This window comes from Orbicella franksi, chromosome 15, assembly GCF_964199315.1.
Source record: "Orbicella franksi chromosome 15, jaOrbFran1.1, whole genome shotgun sequence".
NCBI classification, from domain to species: domain Eukaryota; kingdom Metazoa; phylum Cnidaria; class Anthozoa; order Scleractinia; family Merulinidae; genus Orbicella; species Orbicella franksi.
Genome location: NC_138159.1, coordinates 11619636 through 11635775, shown reverse-complemented (window position 1 = coordinate 11635775; position 16140 = coordinate 11619636). Strand labels below are relative to the sequence as shown.

The window sequence follows — 16140 nt, the reverse complement described above, 5'->3', positions numbered from 1 at the left end:
TTTAATTACCTGCCTCCTTAGGTAGTTGGTCTGCTGCCCAAAATCAGAAAGTCCCAGATTCTTGTAATTGATGCTGTGCAACTTAGCTAAAGTAGTGACCATTGCACTGTAGATAGCTCTTCTCTCAGCCACTGAGTGATCTAGTAGAGATGGACTTCGAAATATATCCCCCTAGGAGAGTATACAATGATCAAATCATTTTTAAGTGGTTTCTGCACATGTATATTTGCACTCAGTCTGGTAATTAAAAATAACCACGAATCTAGCCTGCACGTAATGCTGGTATTTCATAACACCTCAGACATCAAGGGTCTGGGTCAAATGAGTCCCTGGAGGCCTCATTTGTCCTATTTAACAAACTGTGTCAGGTTTTCTGTCAGCTTTGCCAAGTTACACTGCTCTGGCACCATTACAGACTTTTTGTTAATTTAATCTTGTGTTACCAAAGCCACTTTCTTCTTGCCTTGGGATCTGGGTGGGGCACCTTTCTTAGTTTTATCATCCCCTCATCATTTTGTTGTCATGCTAGCCTATTTTACTACCTACTTTCATGGCTAAGGTATTTATTTCACGCTCCTTTTTAAGTTGTTTTTACATCCATGTTTTCATTTTTTTGTGTTCCTGCCTGTTCACATAAGTTAAGCCCAGACACGCAGTCTCTCTGCATTTGGAGACCCTAGAAAGAGATTGGACATGTGTTTGATCCGAGAGAGTCTAATCTGGTCATGTGTTCGACCCAAGAAAGAGCTTGGTTCTGGTTTCAACCTGAGAGAGTCTAATCTGGTTGTGTGTTCGACTAGACTGCAAAACAGTCGTTTTTGGGCGTTTTCAGAAGGCATGAAGTGCTGTAAGAATGATCCTTGCGTGTGAAGCGCGCGAGCCTCACACGCCCATAGGGCGTGAGAGGCGAGAAAACGACTGTCAGCTTTTCATACAATGAATTTGTTCTAAGTGGGGGTCGTATAATGTCACTAAGGTGACAGAAATTGCTTCACAGGTCCACCCACATCTTACAGCGGTTTTCAATCACAGGTGACCTTCAGTGCAAAAGCGTCTAGACAAAACCCAAGTTTTGGTGGACGTCTCATTGCCGACTGTGTGCAAAATTTACCTGAAAAAGTGAAATCTTGCAGCGGTCAACTCGCAAAAATTATCATTTTACTTTCAGTATGAACAGCTAGCTCACTAAATACATTGGCATTAAATATTCCTTGAAATCTATGAATGAAGACATTTGTTGGGGTTTTCAACGGCCATTCGCATGCATGAATGACCCCAAGAGCGAGCAAATCTACACGCAAACAAATTATTTCTGCACATATTTTTCCCGTTTTTCTTGGGGCTACAGACTGAACAATACTTAATCCATTAAAACTTATAACTTATTACCTTACAAAATCATAAGGTTTATAAGACGTTTAAGTCTTGTTCAGTCCGTAGCCCCAAGACAAATATGTGCAGAAATAATTTGTTTGCGTGTATATTTGCTTGCTCTCGGGGTCATTCATGCATGCGAATGGCTGTTGAGAAACCCGACCTGCCCGTCTTCAGTTATAAATTTCAAGGAATATTGCCTGTGTATTTAGTGAGCTAGCTGTTCATACTGAGAGTAAAATGATAACTTTTACAAGTGGACCGCTGCTAAATTGCTTGCAAGCGTGGAGTCAACGTCATCCATTTTCCCGCAAGAATTACTGTCTTTACAGTGAAACTGATACAGCGTCTATATCTTTTTGATCAGGCGTGAGTGACATTTGATGACAGGTTGTGTCAGAATTAAACCAATGGGAATTTCCTGTTGCTGGAAGAACAAGTAATTTTGAACAAATTTAACATATGCATGGCGGACAGTCATATTTTTTAGCGTCTCTCCCCATTCTCCCTCGCCGTTTTTACATTCACTTCAGACCTTTCGTTCGAATATTGACCGTCGCCCGCATTCACAAAAAATACAACTGTTTTGCAGTCTAGTGTTCGACCTGAGAAAGAGTTTGGTCATGTGTTTGACCTAAGAGGGCCTTATCTGGCCATGTGTTTGTCCCAAGAGAGTCTATTTTGGTCAAATTTTCAACCTGAATGTCTAATTTAGTCTTGTGTTCAACCTAAGAAAGAGTTTGATCATGTGTTCAACCTGATAAAGTCTTATACCGTTTTCAACGCATTTCAAAGACATGTTTATGACAAACCCATTCCCACAAACATGTTTGCAACTCCTTTGTTTCCATCAGTTTTTTTTATTTCCAAACATGTGCCACACTTTGGTTCTATAATTAATGCAGTTTTACAGCACTGTTATCCAATCTTGTTTTATTATTACACTTAAACCCAAAAAGGACCTTAAATTTGCTTTTGCATTTATTTGGTGGTTTTCACAGATGTAGGATGTGTACTTTAACTTCTTTCACATAGTATTTGTACAAAGTGTTTTTGTCCCTTCAGGGAAATCCTGGAGATGACATAGCAGCTTTGAAGAAGGAGCTTGCAGCTCTTCACCAGATGCATGACACAGGAAGTGTTGATTCTGCCCTTGCACTCCTTCACCAGCATTTGGCATGCCCTGCTAGTTTTTTTGACCCTCAACCCCATAGCTAAAGAAATTCAGAAAGCCCTCAAACAAGTGCTACCACCTCTTCAGCCAAGGAATGAAGGTTCACAGTTTCATCCATACCCGCGTCGCCAGCCTCCAGTGTGTTTCACTTGTGGGAAATGCGGCCACCTTGCAAGGTCCTGCAATTCCTTGCCTCAGGGCAATTCCAGTTACCCCTAGCAAGTTTAGATTTTCTATGCATTGCTCAGGATTGTTGAGCATTGCTTTTCTTTCATTAAAGTTTTATCATGTATCTTGGTGTCTGTATTGTCATCGTTCAGTAATGCATTATCCTACTGATGTACATCCCTGACTGCAATTTTAGCATTTTTAATATACTACTTCACTGGTATTAAATTACTAGAACTACAAGTACAACCAGTTTTCATGAATTGAATAAGATTCAGTCTTTACCTTGACGTGCTCCATGATGTAGAATTCTGTACCAATGACTGAAACATCTTCACAATACAAATAAGGCTTGGGTACTGGAAATGAAACACTATGCAGGGCAGACAGAATTCTAAATTCTCTGTCAATCTGTAATGCAAAAGAGAAATTGAGAAAGTTTTGGTCTTCTAAGCACTTCATATGGAAGCTGAGGTAACCAATTACATATTCATGCAATAATATAACTATTATTTGCTATTAAATGTGTTTTACCAGGTGCATGGGAACATGTCACCACAAAGAAAATTTATTAACCTTTTTTGTCTTTTCCATACTCTTAAGCTATCAGTACATGTTTGTATGGAAAATATATACTCCACGATAACAACCCATGGGATGAGGATGCAATTCTATTCACACTTAGAGCTGTTAGTTTATTTTGTGAAAATTTATTGAAAATGACTGATCCCGTGAGCTGCCTCAACATTACAGTTTTGGTTCACATTTCACGTGCATTAACTTTTCATGGACATAATTCCATATATATCGACTTACAAATTAACCCATTGACTCCCGTGCCACCCGTAACTGCCCATGCGAAAAACCTCTCCAATTTCCCGTGCTGCCTGTAACCGCCCAAAATAAAGCATGTAGGGACAATAGCCTTTCCTATCCTCCCTGAAGACTTTTTGGTTCTCTCAACTTATCCAGAGAAACAGGGTTGCTATAATGCATCCATTCCAAATTCGAAATATCCCTGAAAACAATTATTAATAACTTTTGCTAACAGTTGAGACTGTTTGACACTTCGTAATTAACAAATCAAATGTGGTTTAACATTGTATGTACTCTTATCGACAATGAGCATGCGTCATCACAGTGGTCAAAATGTTGTGGACTCACGAGGTGCAGCCAAGTGAGTCCACAACAAATTTTGACATATATTGTTGTTGATAAGGGTACAGACAACGCTGAACCACATTTGATTTGTTTTTTACCACAATATCAATGTCAAAGAAAATGTTTCTTTCAGAGCGTGACCAAGAGTGTGATACATTGACGCGAGCAGCGTTGTCTGGACTCTTATCAACAACAGCAAAGTAGCCAATCAGATTGCGAGATTAGTAGCAATTGTGGTGAATTATATTTACCTGATGGGCCCCTCTCAACAATTTGCCTGGTGGTTTTTTTCTGAGAACAAACTCTTTTCCATTTTTAGCCAGGTAAAATGTTGGATTAGACTGACCTGACCTGCAGAAGGAGAGCAAACTATTAACACACACTTCTGTAGTTGTTACTTTTCCTTCAAAATTTGACATCACTACTTAACAGAAAATCAATTCATTACCCTACTTGCCTGGAATGACAACAAAGTACTGTAAGATTGGGAGGCTGACAAAGGGCATAATATGCAATCTTTTCCTGTCCCACTGTTCAATGTGAGCTGGGCAAGCTCCTATAAGCAACCATCTACCCCTTAGACTTTTAGTGGCTAGTTACAAAAACTGTTTTGGCATACAGTGGAAAAATTGCAAAAATGTCTTCCATTCCAGGAATGTTTACGTGGCCATGTATTTAATAATAATGGTAATGATGGTAACATCGTATTTGAGAGCAAGTTCTAAGGGAAGATGGACTCTTCACCACCTAAGTAAGAGTAGACTGTTGTTGAAAGCTTGGAATGCTCAAAATCGATCCACAAGGAACACTTAAAGAGACCAGTGAACTGAGAATTTAAATTACTGCGAGGACACCTCAGGACAGCATTGAAGCAGTACTAAACAACTACAGTGACACATTCCAATGGATCGGTTGCTTTCGGGACAAGAAAGAAGGCAAGAAGAGAGAAGTTAAGCTAGAAGTGGATCCCAATGCAGAACCTTTGGCTCAGTAACCATGCCCTGTACCATATCACCTGCAGAAGGCACTCAAAGAATGGCTTGATCAGGGGGTGAAGGAGGAGATGTTTGAGAAAGTCCCAGATGGCGAGACAATTACGTAGTGTTCACTGCTGGTCATTCAACTAAAACCCAAGTTCACAGAAGTGAGGAGTGAAGAACTAGAGTCCACATGATCAGAGCAAGCACTGACTTGAGAATTCCAAACCAGTCCATGAAACAAAGCCAGTGCATCCAATCACCAAGAGTAGAAGACTTCATCTATCACCTGCATGATTGCAGGATCTTTACAAAACTGGATCTCAGACAAGATTACCACCAGCTAGCTGTAGACACGTCCACAAGACAAGTTGTTACATTCAGCACGCCTTGGGGAAACTACAGACCCCAAAGACTCGCAAGATGTCTTCAATGAAGCCAAGTTCATGAACAATCTACAGAGACATACCCCACTGCCTGAACCAAGGAGATGACATACCCCTGGGAGGAAGAGATGAGACTCAGCACAGAGAAGTATTGAAGACCCTGTTACAATGAGCCAGAGACCGCAGGATCACATTCAACAGGGAGAAATGCCAGTTCGGGATGGAGCAAATCAAGTTTTTTTACACACGTCTTAACCAAAGCTGGACAAAACCATCACCTCACATAGTAAAAGCAATCAAAGATTGCAGAATGCCTGAGAACAAAGAGGCTATGTGAAGCTTTCTTGGTAAGTATAGGCCACCTGGACAACTTCATCAAACTATGCAGCCATAGAAGCAATGCTGTATCAGCTTACCAGAACAGAAATGAAATTTCATTGGGGAAAACAATAAGAAGAAGCATTCAGGAAGATAAAAGACAGCATCTCAAGTGAGAAGACTATGGCATTCTTCAACCCAAGCAAACCTATAATCCTCCTTACAGAGGCAAGCTTCAATGAAGGCTTATCAGCAGCCCTGCTCCAGAAGACAGACAGGAGCTGCATAACACAAGGGGTACAATTCATCAGCTAAACAATGACAGACTGAGAAAAGGTACAGTCAGACCAAGAAAGACACTTTGGCAATCAAATGGGCCAAGGAGAGGCTGAGAGTCTACATACTTGGAGTACCCAGATTCAGGATCGTGACACCCCACAAGCCACTAGTGCCTTTATTCAACAACCACAGCTTATTGAGTATGCTCGAGTTAACAGAAATCTATGGTGGCCCACTACTGCCACAGCAAAATAAAATTTGTCAGGGCAAATTCAAATTCATCACAGCAAAATAAAATTCAAAAGAAATTCAAATTACTCCTGGCAAACTACACACACTCACGGCAAAAACAAAAACAAATACCTTAATTCAAATTTCATCACATCCTCAGAGACCCAGGGGCAGTTAGTGGGGACAGGAAAAAGTCTAAACGGGCAAGGAAAAAAATTTGGGATTCAAAAGAAAAGTCAAGAACGACTTCGCCCAAATTTTTCTTCTCGCTTGTTTAGACTTTTTCCTGCCCCCACTAACTGCCCCTGGGTCTCCAGGGATGATTTCATCACGGCGAGAGAAAAAACGCTTACGGCAAAAACACTTACAGTACTTGAGTACCATACCTAAATGGTAGAAAATGCTGCCAAGGGAAAGGAAATTTCTGCTTAACCTAATGACTATCCTTGAATTACAAGCATCAATGCAGAACAGGGTTGTTCCCTGGATCATTGGTAAGAGCAATGGCAGTAACAAACTGTGTTTATTTATTTAACTACTCCAAGTACTTGGATTACAGCACTTGGCAGCTCTCACAAAAAGGTCAGACTTCTTTGGCTCAATCGCCAGTGAAGACATCGCACTTCTTGCAAATTGTTTTTCCACCACAAGGTTCACTCAAATATTGCTGCCAGCTATTCAGCACATTAGCAGATGTCCTCTTTACTTTTTTTTTTCTCACCAGGCTTTTTGGCACTTCCATAAACAAATATTGTTAGATGAAAATAGTGAATGATTTTGCATTTTAGCTTGCAACTTTTTCACTGCCAAACGTCACCAGTCTAGATGCTGGTCTAGATGGGAAAATCTAGACGACTTTCAATATCGATTTCAGCCAATCAAATTCGTGAATTTGTTAGTTCCCAATCCTTGTGAGACAGAGCCATATAATAAATTACTTTACTAACTTCCAGTTAGCTGATACCCAGTTTCCCTTGGTTGTAAGATAGGAAAAGGGATCAAAATAGAAGGGAAAATGGGAGAAGTAATAGAGATCACCCTTCTCCTTTGGCCTCCATTTCTTTTAGGCTGTTATGCCGAAGTCAACGAAAACAAGATTGTTTTCGCGGGAAATTAAAGAACTCCCGCAGATATCACAGATCAAAAAAATTAAAAGATATGGGACAGGGTTGACTCAAGGGTACAATTCGTATTGAGGCTCCAGGTAATGAGCTCCTGTAGAAACCCAGATAAAGAAACCTGTTCTAGACTACCGGTAAATCATTTAAAGAGTGGCCACTATCCAGATAAATTCTACCCTGTTCTGGAGCAAAATTGTCTCATTTCTGTACCCTATCCCAGACTAAATTGCCTGAAAATAATACCCTTCACAGTGGCACATACCCATGTAGCTTACAGTAGATATGGGAATACCCCTCCCCTGACTGCAGACCAGGGGTAAAATGCAGACTGCAGACGCTTTGAACATATAATATCGTGTTACCATTGCCAATATTGAAAACTAAATGCACACCTGTTGGCTAATCTGGGCATTTACTCAGGCCCCAGGGTGGGGACTCCCATTCATGTATAAAAAGGGTGCTTGTTGGAAATTTTGAAAAGAACCCTGAGGGGTACCAAGATCCTGTTTTGTGGGCATGGCTTGAAATTTTTTTTCTCCCCCAAGAGTTACCAATTCTGACATAATACGTTCTCTTCTGTCATAATTTTTTTGCCCAACACCCTTAAAGGTACTGCAAAAGCTCCCGCTGTGGATCTTTTGAGGCTAACCACCCTAAGAGATACCAAAACTGCTTTTTTAACCCCTAAAAGGTACAACAAACACCCCCGCCCTTTTTTATGGGAGTCCCCCTCCCGGGACTCAGGCTAACCAGAGTGAAAGTGTACACTGTGGCCAACTTAGACTGAATAGTGCTCCGGTCAGATTAGCCAGTTTACAGTTAGCTCTCGATAAAGTCTGCAGTCTTTAGTCTGCATTTTTTTTCCGCTCTGCAATTTGCAGTCTGTAGTTCGCAATCTATATTTTGTACTGATATTGTTTATGTCAAGTGCAGCCCAGTTTTTTCGAGGATGATGATCGATCATCCCCGAAAAACTGGGAGATCGATGCTAAACATTAAGCACTGATGCGCCTGTTACATTAAATAACACAAACCTGTACTGTAGAACAGTCCACTCTCCATGATTTCGGGGAAAACCTGGCAAGTTTCGTATGAGATATTCCTGAAGGGCACCCTCATCAAACTTATGCTCCGGACGAACCCTCGACAGTTCCTCCGCCATGTTTTTCTTCTGACTCGTTCCCAGTCGCCTCGCGGGCACGTGGGTGACACTATTTTAAAATCACATTCTTATTCTCTCTTCTTAGTCTCTCCCGCCCCCTCCTCGCTGGCTCCAGGGGGCAGTAAGATGAGAGACCCTGGGAACGAGATAGATTCTTATTTTGATAATACATCAAAACTACGCATGAGTGTTCCAGGGTTAATTTCTTTCTTTTCCAGTCCACCATGCATGTGACTGTCTCAGGAGCATTTGATCGCCTAGTATCACCCTTAGGTTGAGAATTTGAACACTTCATGTTTGGCCCTGGGGATGGGTGTCAAATACACAGAAAATTCTTCTCCACGCCCCCTCCCCCCCTCCCACAGGAGAAGGGATGTTCAGTTAGTTTTTAAAACAATGAAATAAAAACAGAAGCAACAGCCCATGACAGACTCATGCCATGGTAATTGCTGGTATCCATTTCACTCTGTAGCAAAGGTGGAAAGGATTAATTTTAGTGTACATTCAAACCTATTAACTGGACAAGACTGGGACAAAGCAACATGACATTGCACTGAAACAAATTATGACTAGCACATTTTCATATTTTGAACAAACCATTTTTTTAGCATGAGGTAAGCTTCAAAGAATTCAGAAAGTGCCACCAAAGTACAAATTTCCACTTTAAATACTTAAAAACAGTTCCCTTTGTCTCTCTGAATCAGAGAAACTTCCAAGAAACCTTCAAATTATTTCTTTTTAATTTTCTGGGGTGGCATGCCTAGACTCCACAAAGAAAGAAACACCTTTGCTGTTTAGATTCCTAGTCTCTGCAGAACTTTTTAAAAAGGAACTCTGAATGCTTATGTCCAGCACATAAATTTACCCTCTGTTTGAAACCTGGCTTGTTGCCCCAGGCTATAAATCTGAAATGAAACACCTCCAAAAACTCCTTCAACATATGTGTCTATTTAGAATTAACAATAAAAACTAATCAAAACCAATTATCAAAGGTGTTTTTATAGGAATTTCTTTGAGAAACTGAAAGAGTTTATTTTTCAGTTTCTTTTAACTGCGTTTTTAAATATCTTACACAAGCACACACAACTGAACAGATATAAAATACATTAGATGCCCGCTCACAACTACTAAAAGTAACTCGGCTGGGTAGGTGGAATGCAATTCAAGGAGCAATTAGACAATTTCAAATTGCATGCTCAGCCAATTATTCAAGCATCAGCACTCTCTTGACCAAGACTACAAAATTCATGAATATGATTGGTTAATTATCAGCAGGCTAGTTGGACAGTCCCCTATCCTGCACACCATGTTTCTTCCACTGATGTAGTCAAAAAGCTTGCTATACTCATGCTGCATCTTAGCCAAAAAAAATAATCTGAAGTGTTACAGTGCCTTTTGATAACACCAAAACTCTGAAATTGCAAAAGTGCTATTGGGTGCTGTTAATCATAACTATGACAACAACCAACAATCCTTGAGAAAAAGAAACAAAGATAATGGATCAAAATCCACCACTCATTTATTAAAAGTAAACTTTTGTTTCCTGGGAGGTCCAGTAGGGCAGCAAAACACAAAATAATTGATTGAGCAAAGTTCATGCATTATTGAAAGGCACAGTAAACTGCTTATTTATCAAGACATCTAGCCAAAGGTTATGGTAATCAAATCTTAATTCATTGGTAGCAAGAATCTGTGTCATCCAATTCTTTGTGAAGTCATACTCATGATTAAACAAATTGGACTCCTACTACACACTCGTCCAATTTTATCACTTGTATGAATAAAGACCAAATATAACTCCGCTCACTACTCCTGTTCATCATCATTTCCAGTCTTTGCAGCCAAACTCTAACCTTTCTTTTTCTGCAGGCTCTTATTTTGCTATTACCATGCTTTACCATGACTCAAAATTGGAAGCAGTCCATGCTGCAGAGTTGGAAGAGTGGGGTACTCCTAAGAGAGAACCAAAGCATTGGCAAAGACCACGTACATTGGAGGGTACCGGTGGACGCCCTATGCTCTCCCGGGGTGATAAAAGATGATGATGATGATGATGATGACTTAAAATTATTATCATTTAAAGCCCGACTGTGTTATGCATGCTTTTATCCTCAAAACAGCAACCATATTCGTGGGTTTTTTTTGTTGTTTTTTTGTAAGGTTTAATTCTGAAGGTGACAGTTGAAAAAAAAATTTTTTTTCACTAGGAAGTAATGTTCCTTGGACAACTGGATTTCTGTTTATTAAAGATGTTTTGGAATCACAGAATTATTAAGTGGTCTAATAAGAGGTTACACTTTTTAGAAATTCTAAAACACCAATATCAATTGTTGCATATCTATGGAAGATAATACTTCCATGTGGAAATGAGGTATGTACTTCTGCTAAAGAAATGCTCTGTGAAAATTACATCAAAATTTGTGAGGGGATTTTAAACCACATTTCTCTTCAAAAAAATTGGGCATTGCTTTCAAATTGTCAATTTTTAATAACAGCAAATCCACAAAAGTCTCAATGATTTTGACCATGACTTCTATTTAACAATTGAACAGTTTCTTTTTGGCACCACATATTAATTGAAGGACCAATACTCAAGGGAATACCCTGTGGAAACAAACCAGATGTGAAATGTATATAACAAAAGCTTTAATATTGGTCTTAATCAGCGCAAAACATGTCAAAAATCAAAGTAACATCAACATCAGAATGGCTGTCCATAATACATATGTTTTGTTGAACTCACTGGATATTCATCAAAGCATTCCATTCATCTACAATCAAGACCGTAAAAAATGAAACTAAACAACGCTTTACAGAAACCTGCTAAAGAGGCTAAGTACACACTTCTGTAATAATATAAGAGCAGGTAGTCCAATCTGGAGTATAGCAAAAAATGTACTTTCCTCTCTTTTTCTACAAATGAAAAAAAATAACTATAAAGTCTATGAACATGAAAAGTTGGAGTCTCAAATCAGATTGGATTACCATAAGTAAGTGGCTTAGGAGAAAAAACACATGGGCAACTGATGGAATTCCTCTCATTTGACATCCTGAAATGGAGTAGACACCCTTCCTCTCTAGACAGTACTCATGCTTTAAGTCTTAGGTATGCAAGTGTCAATAAACAAAGCAAAAAGAAAAAATATCACAAACTGGAGGAAAAAGTGATAGATAAGAACGAAAGAGCACGTCAGCCCGGCAAACAAACAAACAAGCAATAAATCTCCTTTTCTAGAAAATTCAAAGTTAAGGATTACTTCTACTACATCAACAGATGGAGATGTTATCTAGGATAAGCTACAGAAAGGGAAGAATCAAAGATGTATTGGATATTATTGGATCTAAATTTTCTAATTTTCTAAACGAAGTCAGCATTTCAACTAAGACATTGGACTATCTTTACAACGTAAAACCACAGTAGAAATTGAGAAAAATCACATTACGGTATTTCATTACTATACATTATTACAATCCGTTTGAAGGTGCGGTTCTTTCATATCAGTTTACTTGTTTCTTTGTTTCAAAGTAAAATGTCCCATCTGGTATACGCACTTAAGCATGCAATTTACAATTTCAGTTCTTTACAAAAAAAGCCGTAAACAGAATACATCATCCCATTTTTCGAGCAAATCGAATTACTGTACATTTCCATTTCATAAAACGAAATCCGCGTACTTTATCTCCACTGCTGCTAAACACACGATAAAGTTACTCGAGGCAAGACGCGTTCTTTCTAAGATGGCCCTTAGCAATCACGCGATTTGGAAATTAATTCCCACCATGAACTCTTGGTCTGAAAAGCTTTGGAAATTGAGTTCTTTGCAAGGCACCATGCCGTGATAAAGCAAAATGCCATCTCGGAGTTCTTTATCATCTGGTGTAAATTTAATTTACGGACGCTGTTTTTGGCATGAAGTACCTAAATCTTACATCTCTTGCATGGCGCTAGTAACTTTACAGACGATTTTCATACAGGCGTGTTTGTTCCATGGCTGAACACTTTGTGTACTACGGAGGAGTAAAACTTTCTCCACACGTTAATGGTTTTACTTGACCAAATCCAAAATCCTGATGTTATTCCTACGATCAAGAACATTAAGTATTTAACCATAAAGACGGTGAAATCCGGTTTGTCATGAACTATAGGGTATTTTGGACAATTCGCGTCTTTCATATCATCGATGCAGGCCTGCTGGTGCTTCCAACCTTCAAACCAAGATTGCTGCCATTTTTCTCGATTTGCCTGCTCGTAAAATAAACAGCCGATTACTGAGATTGCTGGAAGAGTGTATAGGATCGAGAAGACTCCAATTCGAATCATTAGTTTTTCGATTTTCTCCCTCTTGCTATAATCATCTTTTAAAACGGATCTCACTCGAAAGAGCGATACAAATCCCGCCAGAAGAAACGTAGCCCCAACAAAAAAGTAAACGAACAACGGAGCCAAAACGTATCCTCGTAGTGCATTTAAATCTGAAAGTCCAACAAAACAAACGCCGCTTAGTTCGTCGCCATCAACTTTTGTCATCAATAAAATCGCAATTGTTTTGACCGCAGGAATCGCCCAGGCTGCGAGGTGGAAAAATTGAGCATTTGCTTCGATAGCTTCATGTCCCCATTTTAGTCCGGCCGCCAGGAACCAAGTGAGCGTTAGAATAACCCACCAGATAGAGGAAGCCATGCTGAAGAAATACAGCAGCATAAATATTACAGTACATCCCTCGTGCTTAGTTCCTTGGACAAGGACTGAAAAGCCAGTTTTGGATTCTGTACAAGATAAAGAGTCTCCAGCAGCGAAGCCAATGATGAAAGAAACAGAAATCATGAAGTAACAACCCGAGAGGAATATAATCGGCCTTTCTGGGTATCGAAATCTTCTCATGTCAATAATGAAAGTCAAAATCGTGAAGAGGGTTGAAATGCAACAGAGAATTGCCCATATTCCAGTCCAGAGACGGGCAATTTTTCTCTCCTTGTCATCGAAATAAATGTTTTCACACGTTGCCGCACATTTCTTCTTGCCGAAAAACGTGTAATGATCGTTATCAATTTCTTGCTCTTCTGGACATCGAAACGGCACTAAACTCCTGTCAAGTGGTTGCGTCGTAGTGTTCACATCTCCTGGTCTTTCTGGTTTCTTTGTAGGCAATCCTTGGCCACTTCCACTCGTTATATTCTCGCCAACACAGATTTCTTCGCCCAATTTAGGAAACTTTTCGCACCACAAGGACTCTGGCCATGTAAATCCAAAACGCTTCATGAGATCTTCGCATCCATCTCTAGCGCTGTCACAAAGGGAACGGCATGGAGGAACAGGGATCGCAAGGACAGTACAGATGGGAGCGTAAACCGAACATAAAAAGAACGCCAAGTCCTTGGAACACCCAACTTTCACCAGTGGAAAAAACTGATGCACTTCGAGAGCAGCTTCCTCTTGTGTTCTATGTCTCAACATATTAGGAAATAATGTGGTGTTGTACTGTAGACCTCTGCAAAGAGGTATTGTCACTGATTCACACTTCTTTTGGCACAAGCAGGGAAATAAACAAACCCCAAAGATCACGACGGGGAACAGTAATCGAGCAAAACTTGAACTATAAGCTTCTGTGATCATTTTGACTCTGACTGCAACACTAAAGGAATTCGAGTTTCTGCAATTCCACAAAGAACGCCAACCTGTTCAAGTCCTCGGTTTGTAATGGCCGACTATGCATGACTGAAATGAAGTGTCAACGAAATTAGCATACTCAGCGCGCAAACTATGATTGGCTAGCGGCAGAAGAAAACGACAGTCAGAACATAAAACAAGTTCTGATTGGACACAATGACACGATCTATCTAATTAGGAGTCAAACAACGGCTCCATGTAAAGGCCACCGGATATTCGATCGGTTCCTCTAAATAGCTTTGAAAGCTTTATGGTGTACCTTTCAAATGTGGAATTTACACGCAAAAGCGGCTTACCATTGAGTCAGCTTTTGAATATTTAGTAACGCGCACTTTGGAATAAACAATAAAAGCGGAAAACAATAAAGTGGGTATACTTTAAATCTTTCAAAGAGATGTTTCGAAACATCAGCAAGCGAACCCCTTGCTGTTTTGTCATTATGAATAACCTATGGGGCATCTGGAATGCATTTCTTTTTGACGCCTTTTGGCCACGGAATTGGATGCCTGCGATATTAAACTCTGCGGGGAGTCAATTGCTTTGAGCGGTGTATTACGGTTTACAGTTGGGAACCCCTTGTCTAGAGTAAACAAAAAGTTCCTAAGATCTTTTGTTGTATTAACGAAGATAAACCAGAAATCAGATAACCGGTTCATTTCCTCGGGGTTGTTTTTTCTGTGGAAGTTTCCTGAGGTTGGGGCGTTCTTTACATTCTTAAACGTACCGCTTTCTTTAGTTTTCTTTGTCCATATTTTTTGACTGATTTATTTTTTTTCCCAAATAAAGAAAGTGTTTTTATTGGCCGTGCAAAGATCTTCACACACTTGATAATTGTGTAAACATAGTGACAAAATAGGCTTAAAATATAAACTTAGTTTTTAAGTAAGAAACTATGTCATGGTAATATGACATGAACGGATAGTTGGCGGTGGACAAGATATGACCGGTACGCAGTCCTTAGGCCTTACGGACAGATAACCGGAAAATCTAAGGAGTTGATGAAACGTTATGTGCTCCTGCTTTGGTAAAATATAGGCACACAAGGCATACAAGAGTTACTTTTTTAGTGTGAATTTTTTAGTATACGTAATTGTTCGCGGTTTTATGAGTTTTAATGTAAAATCATTATTGATTTAAAGTTGCTTCGATATCAAAACCGAAGAACAGCAACAACTGAATTTTGACCATGAAATTGCCAGTGAAGACCATGACGTTCAGTTGTCTTGATGAGAACAGTTCCATTGTAGTCCTGATAAAGAAAGCTACTCGTGGAATTTTTATTTTCTTGTTAAAATAAAACTTTGAAAAAAACATTAGGCTTGATATCGCATTTCTTAATGTCGCCAAAAATCTTAGCTGCCAGACAAACCTTTTTCAAGATTAGCACCTACCATTACCAGTATACGCCATAAATTCTAAATTTGTTTTTGGCAGTTCCGGAATTATTGTGTTCTAACCAATCGCAAGCGAGATTTTCAGACTCCAGAACCACAGAAAACGGATGCGGGTTTCCCGGCATTGGTCAAAGAACTACCTTAATGTTCACGCTTATTTTCGCCGAACTAAATTTCGCGAAAATGGGACGGGCATATTTCGCTGGACTTAAATTTCGGGATTTGGCCAGAAAAATATTAAAAGGAACTAAATTTTCCAAAATTTGTCTCAACACTTTCATCAATTAAACAGTTAGTCTCGGAATTGACACAGTTAATTTTCCATAGTCATAGGAAATAGTTTCCAATGACACTGAACAAAACTATGTAACAAAAGGAAACTGAAAGGACTGAAAACAGTTTGACATGTTCGTTTACAACAGAGCAGAACTATACAAAGAACGACACCGTCTATTTGTGCTTACAGGACATTGTCAGTCTGCTAGTCACGTGGTTGTAAAGGCTTACCATCTAACTAGTTATGCAGCGCTTTCAAGTGGTATACACATATGTTATTTACCGGCTGGGAGGTCTATTAAAGTGAAAAACTGTGACCGAGTTCTTGAAAATGCTGCTCAAAGCCTCGGGCAACATTTTCAAGCCCGAGGTCAGTTTTTCACTATACAAGACCAACCCCACGCCGGAAAATAACACGTTTATTTTTTATTTTTCCTGCAGTAAATTGGTG

At 39.5% G+C, this 16140-nt stretch overlaps 2 protein-coding genes across 3 annotated transcripts in view; both read right to left on the bottom strand.

Annotated features, from left to right (window-relative positions):
* The window catches only part of LOC145469949 (acyl-CoA dehydrogenase family member 11-like), a 51273-nt gene extending 40438 nt beyond the window's left edge, over positions 1-10835 (bottom strand). Inside the window, exons 1-4 of one of the 2 annotated variants that reach the window (XM_081453766.1) lie at positions 8224-10835; positions 4129-4228; positions 3002-3127; positions 10-171 (exon numbers count right to left, since the gene is read on the bottom strand). In XM_081453766.1, coding sequence (XP_081309892.1) covers positions 10-171; positions 3002-3127; positions 4129-4228; positions 8224-8351 — 516 coding nt within the window. In that variant the 5' untranslated portion in view covers positions 8352-10835. Of the gene's footprint in view, positions 1-9; positions 172-3001; positions 3128-3532; positions 3869-4128; positions 4229-8223 lie in introns of those variants that run through there. The other variant, XM_081453767.1, reaches the window with a different exon arrangement.
* Positions 10836-10980: 145 nt separating this feature from the next.
* Positions 10981-14052, bottom strand: LOC145469961 (frizzled-2-like). The gene has a single exon (XM_081453788.1). It carries the CDS (start codon positions 13963-13965, stop codon positions 12319-12321), a length of 1647 nt encoding a protein of 548 aa, XP_081309914.1. The 5' UTR covers positions 13966-14052; the 3' UTR covers positions 10981-12318.
* Positions 14053-16140: the final 2088 nt, after the last annotated feature.